Consider the following 13,887-nt stretch of genomic DNA (forward strand, 5'->3'; position numbering starts at 1 on the left):
TAATTTATTACATAAATTTTTTTTCTTTTTAATTTAAAATGCGGGTAGAGAAAACCCGGATGAAAAGACCATGCTCGGCCCGCATAGAAAAAATTCGAGCACGGTTCAGGTCCGGGTCCGGGGAGCTATGAGTGTCATGTAGGCCGGTCCAGGGCAGCCCCAAACCCGGACTTTTGTCAACCGTAGTCCCACAACGGAACTCGAACCGATTCTCTAAAATAAATGTTAATTAATTATAATTGTGAAAAAAATTTCTATGGTAGCCGATCCAAATCTAATGGTTCAATTTGATTTGGTTAAAGGCAGGTCTTGTTGGGTATTAGTGTGTTGTAGCTGTTAAAAAAAAGGTGAATAATTATAAAATAAAAATTAATAATATATGTTAAATATGATTTTTAAATAATAATTTTAATAAAAATAAAAATAATTATAAAATTTTCATTATATAAATAATAGATCAAAACAAATTTTACTATATTAAAGTGTTTAATATGTAAACTATAATTATCCAATCTCAATACCAAATATTACAGTAATCAATTTCGTTTTTATAAAATGAGTAATCATCTGTTCAGTTTGACTTCAAAAAACAAACCTATTAAAAAAAATTGAATCCAACAAATGATAAACCAATTAAATCCCGTTCAGTTCAGTTCCAAGAAAACATTGGGAACTTGGGACACAATCTGTTGGCCGTGAAACACATATATATAAATAATTAATGAAGTAATTTTTGTATCATTACAAAGCTATTTTCAGCTGAGAGTGGACAAAAGCGCGACCTCTCATGCTAAATTCAACCGCTGTTAGAACCTCGAAATCCTGGCAAAATTAAACCGGTCTATCAGCCATTGTTCCTCCACCAAAAATTGAGCAAGCTCCAAAATCTGTCTCTAAGACTGTTAACAGAGCCTCATGTCATCCAATTCCAGTGTAGCCATCAATTAAAAATCTACTAAAACGGCTAGTTTCTCAGTACAACTTGTTGAATCCTGAAGGCGGTGAAGATTCTCCCAGTCTTGGAAAAAATATTTCTCTTTCAAGTGAGACTTGAAGACATGACATGACCTTCGTTAACGATACCCAAACAATAGGAGCTGAACAGAATGCATAGAAAAATACTGCTAAAGCTCTTACGACGCCGTTTGAGTACCAGGGATATGCCATGACCAAAAGTGAGCCAAATATCAGCAACCATGGAGCCAAAACAGGAAGAATTGGCAGGAAAAATGAATTGATTGCTATAGTGGAAAGTGCAAAGGAGCCAAGAAAATATAATGGCCAAGCCAGTAGCGGGTGAAGTGTGCTTGGCACAAGAAAGAATGGCATTATGTAGGAAGCAAGAATGGACCAAACTGCTACTAATTTTAGACCTGTTTGTATTATGGAGATGCTCTTGTCTGAGCGGCGATAGCACAGCTTGGGCATGTTTGGCTTTGCCAGACGTGTCACTGCTATCATTCCAAGATAAATCACTGCCTGGATTATCACCATTGTCATCTCTGCACTATACCTGGACAAGTTTGTATACGTTAATGACATGTAACGATCAAAAACACCTTGTGTTACCTTCTACAAATAAATAAATTTGAAGTGCATTCTTAATTTACCCGAGAGTTTGAAGACGATGTTTATGCCATTCAATGCCTAATGGCAAGACAGGCCATGACCACCAGTACCATGGCTTCAACCACGGGGCACCTGGGAATGTAATTACGCTGTTTGGCCCGCAGGGTACACTCCATCTCAGTCTAAGGTCTGGAACCCACATAAATTGGCACATTAATAGCTGGATGAATAATTCACTTCAAGAAAATAATATTTTTCTTTATTATACTTACAGTAATACGAGGCATCCATTTGATAGCCCAAAGGAAGTCTATAATGTCCATCAAGCTTGGTGCCATTGAGGGAAGGATGGAACATTGGCTTATCAAGCAAGTCAGGGAAATAGCTAGCGATAAAGCCCTGGTCTGCACCATCTGGATTTTCTCTCCCAGTTTCTAATTCATGTATCATATCCTTGAACACTGTCTCTGATGGCTGCAATTTCATATACATAAAAGAAAAATTAGAAACAATTCATTGCCTGTCCTTGGACTAATAGATAATAAAGAACTTGGTATGAAATTACCTGCAAGACAAAAAGGCCCGTATGGAAGATGCAAGGATTGATAAAAACTGCACAAAATTGGCCGCATTGGAACAACTCATCTGTTTTCTCAAGAAAGAGGTTATCAGAATCAAGCATGACCACCCTGTCATAATCCACTAGGTTCCATGCATAGAGTTTGTTTAGTGTCAATTTGAATCTCCTGTCAAAATTTGCTTGATCCTTGTATGGATTATTAAGGTTCTCCACTCTCACCACCTTTGCTCCATCTTCCTGTTCCCTATGCACCACATTAATAAAACTTATCATTTCCTAATTCATGTCAACATTTAGAGAACTTGAACGCATCATATGTCAATAGTAAAGCATTTCTAATATCAATTAAATTTATGCAAGTGTTTTTCTTGGATGATAATGATATAAAGGTATTATTAAAAAAAAATATTGGGTGGTTCAAAATATATACTCTCTCATTTGTTGAATTATTATAGTCTATATACTTGACAACTGGAATTCACTAATAACACTCAAGACTTTCTCCAGAGAAAACTTTGAACTTAAAAAGTGTAAATTGTTGTTAAACCAACAGCAGTTTGCATATTATGACAAACAAGTTTATCAGGCAGGTATGAAAGTTCTTGGAAAGTCATTTGAAATTGATTTAAGTGATGGACAGCGGTCGGACATCTCATTTGAAAATTGCCAAATTTTCATATTGTTCCCATGTGCTTTTACCCAGCAACTAGGTATTATATCTACCATTTTCCTTCATAAAGCAGAGCGTTATGGACTGGTCGGTGAATTGACCAACGTAATTAAAGGCACATGACTAGCTGCTTGCTCCAATTTTGCTCCTTGCGACAAAAAAGCCAAAATTTCTCACCTTATGTTTTCAACTTTCTGTTAGGTGTATTATAATTACAAATAGACGAATTTTTAGTTTGAAATGTTGAATGTAACTTGAAATATCTTATGTCAAAGAGAAAGCATTTACTGGCCTAACAAACATTGCACTTCAATTTTAAACTGATTTTCTTTTTCTTTTTTTTTTGGTTTGAAATGTTGAATGAAACCAAAGAGAGCAAAGACGAAAGGCAGGCAATTAGCATTGCCTCTAAAATAAGAATGGCAGTTAGTTAACCATTAAATTGATTGATTGGACACACTTAACATACTAGTAGTAGGCAGGTGCGTGAGGTAGAAAAGTCAATTATATTATTTGACTGAAAATTATCAATAGCTAAAATCAATGAGAAGCAAATTTTCTCAAGAAAATATCAGGGAAAAATATGCAAAAAATGAAATTTATTGAATTCCATTATAGTTTATCTTATGGAAGAACATTTAAGAAATGGTTAAAGAAAAAACAATTCACATTCGTTTATTGTTTCTAAACAATGTTCCCTACTTGTAAATTTTCCCTTTCTTGGCTCATAAGAAGGCAAGAAAAGGAACAGTGGATTACAAGTCACACCCAAAAGCACTTTGGATGCACAGAAAGTAATTTCTTAAAAACAAATTGGAAAAAGAAGGAAGTAGTCTATAAATTGCAATATTTTAGTATATAACAAAGGACTAATGAGTAATGAGTCTAGGGAAAGTCATATTCCATTTTTGAGAACAAGGCTTTACAGGTCTACAGAATTATTTGTAGCTTGGCAAGCGAAGAGACCTTAACAAAATATGCGTTTTGGATGACACGTGTATACTCCATCACTACATGAGGTAGTAGGGTCACAGAAATATGCCCACATTATCTGTTTTTCAAAGTACCGATATTTAAAAGCCAAAAAATTACGAAACAGATCGAGGAAGCCAAACAAACTAAAACGTACAACCCACGATAAAAACAAGGACTTATTCGCTAAATAAAGTAGCTTTTTATATGGAAGGTTCATTCCCCTCACGAATTATGTCATTATTCACCGGTTCGAAATTGATGAAAACTTTACTTTCCTATCGGTGAAAGGGTATCGGCACAAATACCATCTCCGAATCTCCTAAGGCACAACACTAATGAAAGATTATGGGGAGCCACGCGTAATTTAAAAGCATATTTCCATCTGAAAAAGACTTAAGGTATAAAGGATGAAGGATGAAGCCTAAAGGCGAAGTTGCTTTTTTTTTTTTTATATCTTTTTCGTATCTTTTAATTACTTCATTTTCTTGAAAGTTCTCAGCTTCGAACGTGTAAGACCACATAAACAAAATATGGACCAATGAGATAATCTAATTATCTAACTAAAGCGACACCGCCTCCCAATTTATTGTGGGGACGGTAGAAATATACACTATCCCATTATAAAATATTGTAATTTAAACTCCCACGGAGCACGCACATATGGAGTGTGTTATGATTTTTCAAAGATTACAGTACCCATTTGCTCGTTCGTTAATGGAAAAAATGCGGACTCAGTCATCGAGTATTGGTATGATTCTAATTCATTTGACGGGTTAATATTTGAAAATTTTCACAAGTTACTGCGGGGCCCACGGCAAACAAAAGATGAAATTACCTTAAAAAGATCAAAAGCAGACAAAAAAAACGGAAAAAGGAAAAAAACAGTAACAAGGGAGACTTACAGAGCTTGAACCCATCGGAGAGGAACGTCGAGGGAGGCAATGACGACAATATCAGCGTCCACGTGGAGCCGAACAAGCGATCTGATCATGACACGTGTAGCCACGTAAAACTCGTAGTCCCTTGGCGTCCCCATATACATCATGGTGGCGTACGCATTCTTGTGCCGCTGTGGCTGCCGCTGCTGCGCCGTCGTCGTGGCGGCGACAAAGGCATAAAACAAGAACAAAACCCTCAAAAACCAAAACCCAGAAGCGTTTTTAAGCTTCTCTCTATAGGCCATTCCTTATCTCTCCTTCTTTTTCAAGCGGTAAACAATCAGTATAAGAAGAACAAAAAAGCTCCAAATGCGCTTTTTTGTTTATTTGGAAATTCTATAATCTCTCTCTTTGCGCCACTATGAGCTAATTATGTACGGTATATATAGAAATTAGAGACAGTCAGAGATGAATCGTTTTTTTGGAAAGGTAGCTGGGAACGGAACGCTCTTGATAAAGAGTATCTATTCCTCACGAAGAGTCTCTTATACCTTTAATGACCCTGTAATCTTATTTAAAAGCCCACTGACTACTTTAAGATGTTGGCCGTTGATTAAAGAAAATTGGGCTGTTTTAGTGGCTGTAGAAAAACGATATTACATCGCACGGCCAATTTTTTACCGCGTGATTCCAAGGCGAGAAACTTTCTTTTTTTTGAAAAGGTGTCAGAAATAAAAATATCTTTACCAAAAACTGATTAAATTCTTTTTCTACAGACCCATACAGGCCAGGGCATTTGGGGATATGAAGAAGAAACAGAAAGTTTCAAACGATCAAAACTAGTGACATTTTGCCACGTGGCTTGCGTCCAAAAAGTAACCAGTAATTTAAAGAAAAAGAAACCATTTTTATTTTTAAATTGGTATTCAATAGCGCGTTAAGAAGAATCACAAAGCCGGAATTCAGGAACGGGACAATTCCTTGACCCGGTTTTGAGACATGGTTCAACTACAAGTCCACAAGCTAATACAACTTTGCTGTGGATTTCCTTCAGTTGCAGACCTCCAGGCTGAATCATTTCATTGGATTTATCATTTATTTTTTTAGTTCTTCGATAAATAAGATGGTTTATTTATCTAGTTCGATAATGATAAGTTGTACACATAAGAACTCACTATCTTGTCGATGACTGGAGAAGATGGAATTTTTTTTTTTTTTTTAACGAAAATAGCGACTTCCGTTTATCTTTGTTTAAAATAGTAAATTAATACTTATGAAAAAATAATAAATTAATATAGCATGGGCTTTTGTTTGTTTTCTAATATGTAACTCTTACTTTAGATTTTAATTGATATTCAATAATTACTTGATATGTTTGATTATATTGAATATTATAACGTTATTATTTTTAAATGAGTAATGTTATACATCTTAATTTTTTTTATTTAAAAAAATTATATCAAATGATATAATATTTATCAATTAGCTGATGAGATAATACATTTAATTCACTTAGATTTATAAAAAATTATTAGCCACTCAATTAATAACACATCATTTGAGATAAAAAAAATTAAGATGTCTATCGTTACTTTTTTAAAATACTTTAAAGTTTTAGAATTTGATTCTAAGTTTTAAAATAAAATCAATTGTAAATCAGATTTTGAAAATATCTAACTTTAGTGATCCTCGTACTTAAGGAAATAGTGTCGTTCCAAAATTCAAAGAGATATCTATTACGATTTGAAAATGTATGGACTAGTTTGTATTTATTGTAAACTCTAGTAATACTTATGTAATCCAATAAAAATCAAGGGTTATGATATATTTATAAGATTATGATATAAAATCTATATTTCAATTGTAGTGTATGTGTCATTCATTTATTGGTGTATTTAATAAAATTATTTTATAAATAATAATATAAAAAATCATCTATTAGTCTATTACCCATATAACAATGATTGATTGATAATATATTATTTGGATGTAAATTTTATATCATAATTTTATAAATATATCATTTGTTAAAAAAGAAAAAAAAAATAGAACTAAGATTCACTATTAACATGGAATGAAAGTCTCGTTAATGAGTAGTCAAGTAGAAGATATTTTTATCAAGGGCCCCTACGTGTCAAGTGGCGGTCAACCACGGTATCATGTAGCCCATGTGGCGTCTGAATAGACGAGTTACAGTCGAAGGCTTTTTGATGTTTCTTTCTAATTGGCTTTTGATAATGCTAAAGAATTATTTAAACATCGATTACTCAAACTCAGAAATCAGTTCAAAGGAACTAGTAATAAATTAATGTCACCTTACGCATTCAACTATTACTAGTCACTTTTGCTTGCGTGTATCATCTGATCATACTGATTATTGATTAACAACCGTCCAGTCCGAACTCGCTAAGTAAACTGGATAATCATATTTTCACGTCTCTGTCGTGAAAGAAGCAGCATTCACCTGTAACCATTTTTGTATTGATTAACGGCATCTTGCTGTACATTACACATATCCTTTGTACGTACTTGTACTCTCATCATCAATCTATATTATTATAATACAATTAAAAGTTTTTTTTTTTAAATTCTTCCAAAATTGCAAAATTCACGCTAGGATAACAATAAGCAAACGGCGGTTACCTTTATACCTTAAACTTGCACAACTTAAAAAGAAAAATTATCTGGTGTAATTCAGTATATTTGGACTTGACGTGGCAGGGAGGTTGGTTTGGACGCAATGCACTAAAATAAGATTCTACCCACCGCTCAATGCTAGCAATAAGAGTCAACTTGTGCCTAAATTTATACCTTCACCAGTTTGTGCGATGCCAAATGCAGTCCTTCACCAGTATGTGCGATGTCAAATGCTGTGCGATGAGGCAGATGCCTCGGCCTGGGAAAGATGCTGGCGGAAATGTTATTAAATTGTAAATTAAGTTGACATTGTCATTATCGAATAAATTAACATGAATTGTTATCTTTGGCTTAGTACGAAACGGCGTGCTTTTAGCTGTCAATGAATTGCCATTGCCGAGCAGGAAGTAAGCTTTGTAAGTGGGAGTGTTACCTGGGGATAATATGTCCCCACAAACTACAAATTTTTATTTTAATTTATGTTGCCAAATGTGACTACTCCAGCCTAGTATTACTTTTCTTTTTAATAGGGAAGTATAATTTTCATTTTGTTAAATGCTTGTTCAGTATTTATATTTTAATTTAAGTGCTTGTTTAGTTTATATATCTTTTAAAGAATTTCAAAATACTCCTATAATTAAAAATGTTATATTTTTACCTTTATTTTTTTTCCTTTTATAATTATACCCTTCCAAAACTATTCTTGACATTAATTAATTTATATATAAAAAATGTTAATTAGTAGATTAATCAATAAATATTAGTATGAAAGAACTAGTACTTTTTATACATTATATCACAATCTTACTAGTAATTATTTTATAAAAAAAATTAATTTATCAAATTAATCTTAAAAATAAATAATTATATATAAAAGTTTTTGTAAATTTTTATATTACTTTTAGGATTAATTTGACAAATTATCAGTTTTTTTCTTTTCATTGATATCCCCAAGAATATTGTTGCAATAGTATTATTGTAAAAAGAAAAAAAAAGTTAGGATAGAGTATAACATACTTAGGGTGCGTTTGGGATTGAGGTGTTGTAGCTTTTAAGCTACAGTTGCTGTGAAAAAAAAAACTGTAATTATGAAACAAAAGTTAATAAAATATAGTAAATATAAATTTTAAATAATAATTTTGATAAAATTATTAAAGATATAATAAATTTTATATTATACAAGTGAAAAATCATATCAACATATCTTAAAAACTACAGCAGCTAGTGTTTACCAAACACTTTAGTGCTGTAGCTTTTAAGCTACAACTGCCCAACCTCAATCCCAAACACACCCTTAATAGTAGAGGTATATTGAAGTATTTTTTTAAAATATAGAAACTAAACGAGTACTTAACTCAAAATATAGAGATTAAACGAATATTTACCTTTTCATTCATTCAAGCGAATATATTTACGTAATTTTTTTTCTTTCAAAACATAATAATAGGGGTTACGGTTATCTTTCTGTGAATCATAAAATTGATCTAAGGGATTACGATAAATTAAAGAAAATAAAAATAAAACGCATGTATGGAATATACGTGCAATGATAAAATATGTTATTGACCGGATGGGGACGGTGGGGTGCCTCTTCAGACAACCCAGAGGAGGACTCAGCATTCAAATTTGAAATTTGTTTCCAAGCTCAATGCGTGCAATTGTACGTAGTTGAAGTTTGTAGTCAGCAGTGGTTGTATGGTAGGTTAGGCCACGAGTATACGAGTGGTTCAATTCTAATGCGTCTAATTGACCAAGACCACTTTTTTGTGTTGGCTAATTCTATCCCCAGTCAGTGGAGTCTGGACAGACTAGTGGCACCCTCTTCTAACTTGATGGTACTCGTTAGTCGTTACAACTTTCACGTGGGTACCCTATCAAAAAAAAAAAAAAAACACTTTCACGTGGGTACACTGCTGGAGGTGAGGTTTTTTTTTGGTTTTGGGGAGGGATTCAATGCGGCAAGAAATATCTTGGGAATTTTCGGCGAGTGCACTCCTGTTTAGTTGATCATTGCCACATCATTCGCAGAGAAATTGGAATTGTCAATGGGAGGTTCAAATGTTAATTTTGGTGTTTGGTAAATTTTAAAAATTTATTTTGGGCTTTGATAAGAATATTTTATCTTACAGTAAATTTTAAAAAGTAGTAAAAGAGTAATTTTTTTTAACATTAAAATTACGGTATCAATACCGTGATAAATATAAATTTTAGTAAATTACACATAAGACTAATAAATAGAAAATAAAATAAAGAATATAATATAAAAGTGATAAATTAGTGTTAATTTACTTGTTTTACCTTTCGTTTATAAGTTTTGTTTACCAATAATATATCAATTTACTATTCATATGTCAAAATCTAAAAATCTATATAGTAGTTCTAATGTTATACCTTGAACCGCTCGACCATCTCTCCTACACAATGATTATGATCGAGATATGTGAATAGTAGGTTGTTCATATTCGATTGGTAGATGAGTACGTACAATCAAATTCATTCTAATTAGAAAAATAAAAAATCTTTCAACAAACAAAAAAAATAAATTCCTTTGAGTTTTGGGAAAAAGGATAGCCCCTGATTTTTCAATTTTGGGTACTCATTTGATCTTATTAGATATAGGTGATTTTCTTCTAGTATTCAAAGCTCTTTATTTTGTGGCGTGAAGGCATAATTTGTTATTTAATTTCATAAAAATTAAAATCACCTACTTATTTTAACGAGGTGATGGGGCACTAGCCATCTTTAATTTTCTATTATTTGACTATTTCTACCAATTTCAGTTTCCACTTCTCAAGGTTTGTTTCTTATGTTCAAAAAAAATAAGTATAAAATAAAATATAAATTTTGTAAATGAATATTTCATTTAAACAATTTTATATTTAATTATGGCATTGATGCTGTGGTTTTCAATCACAGATTCACAGCATCATAGAAATTTTCTTTTTGTTTTTTAAATCTAATTTTCAAAATCATTTTATCCTTTAATAAAATTCTATGTGTATATATATGTGTGTGTATCCTTACATTTATTACATTCTATATAAATTTGTTCTTATTTAATAATGGAATATTAAATATTTCTTTTATCAATTAGTTGTTAGACAACAAAATAAAAGAAATCAAATTAACAAAGTAAAAACATACACACACACTTACTCTGTGTAATTTTTTGATCATATAATAAATGATACTAAAAAGAAAGTTATATGTATTTTAATAATTTACATTTTCACAATTAATTATTTCTATAATATAACTAATAATAATTACTTTGAAAGGTATGACAATAGCAAAGTGACCCTTACTATTACATGATTATTCCAGACGTTTATATAATAAAAACTTACAAAACAAGAGACTACATATTGAGAGTATCAGCGAATTTCTCGTAAACTTAACAAGAATCGTGACATTTATTCCCCAACTCACTTGATTTTATCTTATACTAAGTTGGGCATGTCTCACCGTCTATGCTTTTGCCCTACAAGAAACATTTTCTATGTACGTTGTTGCTGAAATTTGTAAAGATGCCTTAGACTACAATAAATTAGAAATTGAGATTTTGTTTCTTTCCCTAAATAAAATTCTCCCAATGCCAGGAATACGAATATGCGAGAATAAAACATTAATTTATTTTTTTTTTGTCTTAACCACGAGGTATCCTGGAGAGGGCCCAACTATGGGAGGCACCTTTAAACCCGTACCACAATCCAGACCAGAAGTCCCCACGAGATATCCAATAAAACATCAATTTGGAAAGGCAAGTGCGAGATAATCAAGTTGTTAAAGTTATTTGTCTTAAAACCGACTTCTTCGAATATTCCTGAATTATGGAATACGAAATAATTCACCTTGCAAAAACAAATAATTTATTGGATAAATTTTCATGAATTAATACTGAAACTTTTCTCGGAGGAATGAATGAGCAATGGAAACTTTTACTCTCGTGTAAATATTTATTTGTAAATGGAAAAAAAAAAAATCTCAGCTATATTGGGTGCAAGTGCAACCGTGCAAACTTTCAAGCTAAAACTCTCCAAAAGTTTCTAGTTGTAATATCAGAAAATTTTCCCACGCCTCTATGCGACTTACAAGGAAAATTTCTCTAGTGAAGAGAAAATTTTGAGTTGGTTAAGCTAAAGAAGTGTCTTAGGCATGGTGGTAATATATTGTACTTAAGTCCGATCTTATACCTACATTTATACGGTAATGTATTGTTAATCATTCTCAATCGTAATAATACATGTTATTAATTTCAATAAAAATAAAATAAAAATGGAGTGACTGCAACAAGCCATCAACAACTGGTTCTTGCCTTTTGGCGTTTTCTTGTGCATGTGTAATAACCTTTTTTTTTCAACGTCTGATAACTCCCAAGTCCTTAATTCGGTGGGAGAAGAAATAACAAGTTTATCTTTGGCAAGTAGATATGGTCGGCTAAATATTTTTGCTATGAATCTTTTAATAGAGTCAATGGTCTCAAAAGTATACGCGGTGCTCATTGCCGTACACTCAATTTCTATTCTCGCAAGTCGCAACCACCAAGTCAAAGTGATAGATTAGACACGTGGAGAAGCAAGTTGCTGTGGCTTCATTAAATATATCCCAAAAAGCTTTTCATAATATCTTTCTGATTTTTCATTACGTCCTAAGTTATGAATTATGTTTTTTTTTGTTTAAGTAATACTGGATTTCTTAATAGATATTCAAATAATTTCTTCTCAAGTGTTATATGACATGTGTCTATCAGTTGATTAATGTTGTAATTTTTAAAATTATTTGTTATTCTATCTCGCTGTCTATTTGAGATTGTAAAGAAAATTTAAAAATTGTGACAACACTTGAGACATGTGAAACGCTAGAGAAAGGTAAGATGTATGGACGGATTTGAGAAAGAACCGCATAATATGACAAATGTGTACTAGCGTTGTACGAGAATTGCAGACCAAATGGGCCCTTATTTTATTTTTTATATTTTTTTCTCTCAAGCATTGGGCTTTTATCCTGTCAAGTCCAACACTTTGAATTCCCTATTTACCTCGGCAAGACGAAGTTAATTAAAAATATATATATATATTATTTTTTTATTATACCGAAAATTTTTAAAATTTTAAAATAATTTTTTATTACATAATTTCTATCTCCATAATTTTAAAATATAATATACTTTTAAAAATTATTTTCTAATTAATTTTAAATACAAATATAAGTTATAAAATAGTGTAAATGCAAATTTTATTAAAATAATATTTTATTAAAATTTTAAATATTTTTTTTTTCAAAATAAAAAAAAATTATTTGACAAAAAAAATTATTTTTAGTTAATTAAATAATTTTAATTGAAGGAGATTTTATAAAAAATTAAAAAGAGATGTCAAAACTCAAAAGAACTATTCCTCTGGAAGGTGCGTGCGATGCATAAAAAGTCCAATAATTTGAATTTCCTCCACAGAACAGGCTCCCCACATGTTTTGGCCTTTTGGGCTGCAGCTCCGCTGTGACTAATAATTAAGGCAACGACAATAATAGCTTTGGGCCTCTTAGCCCCTAGGTCGAGGCAAAATCAAATCATGAACGAAACACTTAAATAATGTTATGAGAAATTATCAATCATATATTTTTAAATTATTTTATTATAAAATAATATTATAATACTTTTAAATTTTATTATTCATTCATTATAAATTTATATTCTTTATTGCTCATCCACCAAATCGTTAGTTTTTGTTAGAAAGTGATGACATCACGAGGGTAATTTAGACACTTAACATACTAAATAAAAAATAAAAGAGAAATTATCAGACATCGACCTTAAGTTTATTGTGTTATAAAGAATACTACAAATATTTGAATTTATTCAATTTTCACCTTAAGTTTGTAATTTATATTAACCAACCATCAAAATGTTAACTGTCGTTTATAATTAAATTAATGACGTCAAAAGAATAATTTATACATTTAACATGCTAAATATAAAATAAAATAATAGTTTAAAATATAAAAATATTTTATCTTCACAAATTTGCATAATCAAAATAAGTCCACAAATTATCCTAAACCTTAACTCATAAACACCCAATCAATCCATTCCTTAAATTCGACTTTATAGTTCAATAAAGATAAATGTTATTTTATTAATTATGGTGCTAAAAGAAAAGGGCCTTTGAATTCAGTCACAAAATGGTAATTTTACTTAAGTATTGTAAACTATTACAATGATGGTAAGGTTTTGGTGGACAATTGATAGAAATTATAAAATAAACTCAAATTTTTGTAATTGTTTTTTATACTAGTTTAAACTAGGGTATATGGTTGATAATTTTCCAACTTCATTTTATGTTCAATTAAGTTTCAAGGTAAAATTATTAATTTACAATAATTTTGTTAATTTTCTAATGGAAACTAACGATTTGGTGGCAGAATAATGTGAGTGACTGAATGACACAATTGAAAGTGTTTTAGCATTCTTATTAACACGAAAATCTAAGAGTATGTCACTGAAAATTTCCATAATTTTAATTTGACCTGTTCATTTTACCGGATTGTGCATAGTTTTTCCTTTGAAGGCATATATTCTT

The 13,887-nt window shown here is 31.2% G+C and overlaps 1 protein-coding gene across 1 annotated transcript; it reads right to left on the reverse strand.

Moving 5' to 3' along the window:
- Positions 1-608: 608 nt before the first annotated feature.
- Positions 609-5,328, reverse strand: LOC102609007 (putative glucuronosyltransferase PGSIP8). The gene is made up of 5 exons (XM_006477133.3): positions 4,697-5,328; positions 2,135-2,393; positions 1,842-2,043; positions 1,611-1,758; positions 609-1,513 (listed from the first exon to the last, which is right to left on the reverse strand). The coding sequence occupies exons 1-5, from the start codon at positions 4,975-4,977 to the stop codon at positions 973-975; spliced, it is 1,431 nt and encodes a 476-aa protein (XP_006477196.2). The 5' UTR covers positions 4,978-5,328; the 3' UTR covers positions 609-972.
- Between the last annotated feature and the right edge of the window lie 8,559 nt (positions 5,329-13,887).

This window comes from Citrus sinensis, chromosome 3, assembly GCF_022201045.2.
Source record: "Citrus sinensis cultivar Valencia sweet orange chromosome 3, DVS_A1.0, whole genome shotgun sequence".
Classification (NCBI taxonomy): Eukaryota; Viridiplantae; Streptophyta; class Magnoliopsida; order Sapindales; family Rutaceae; genus Citrus; species Citrus sinensis.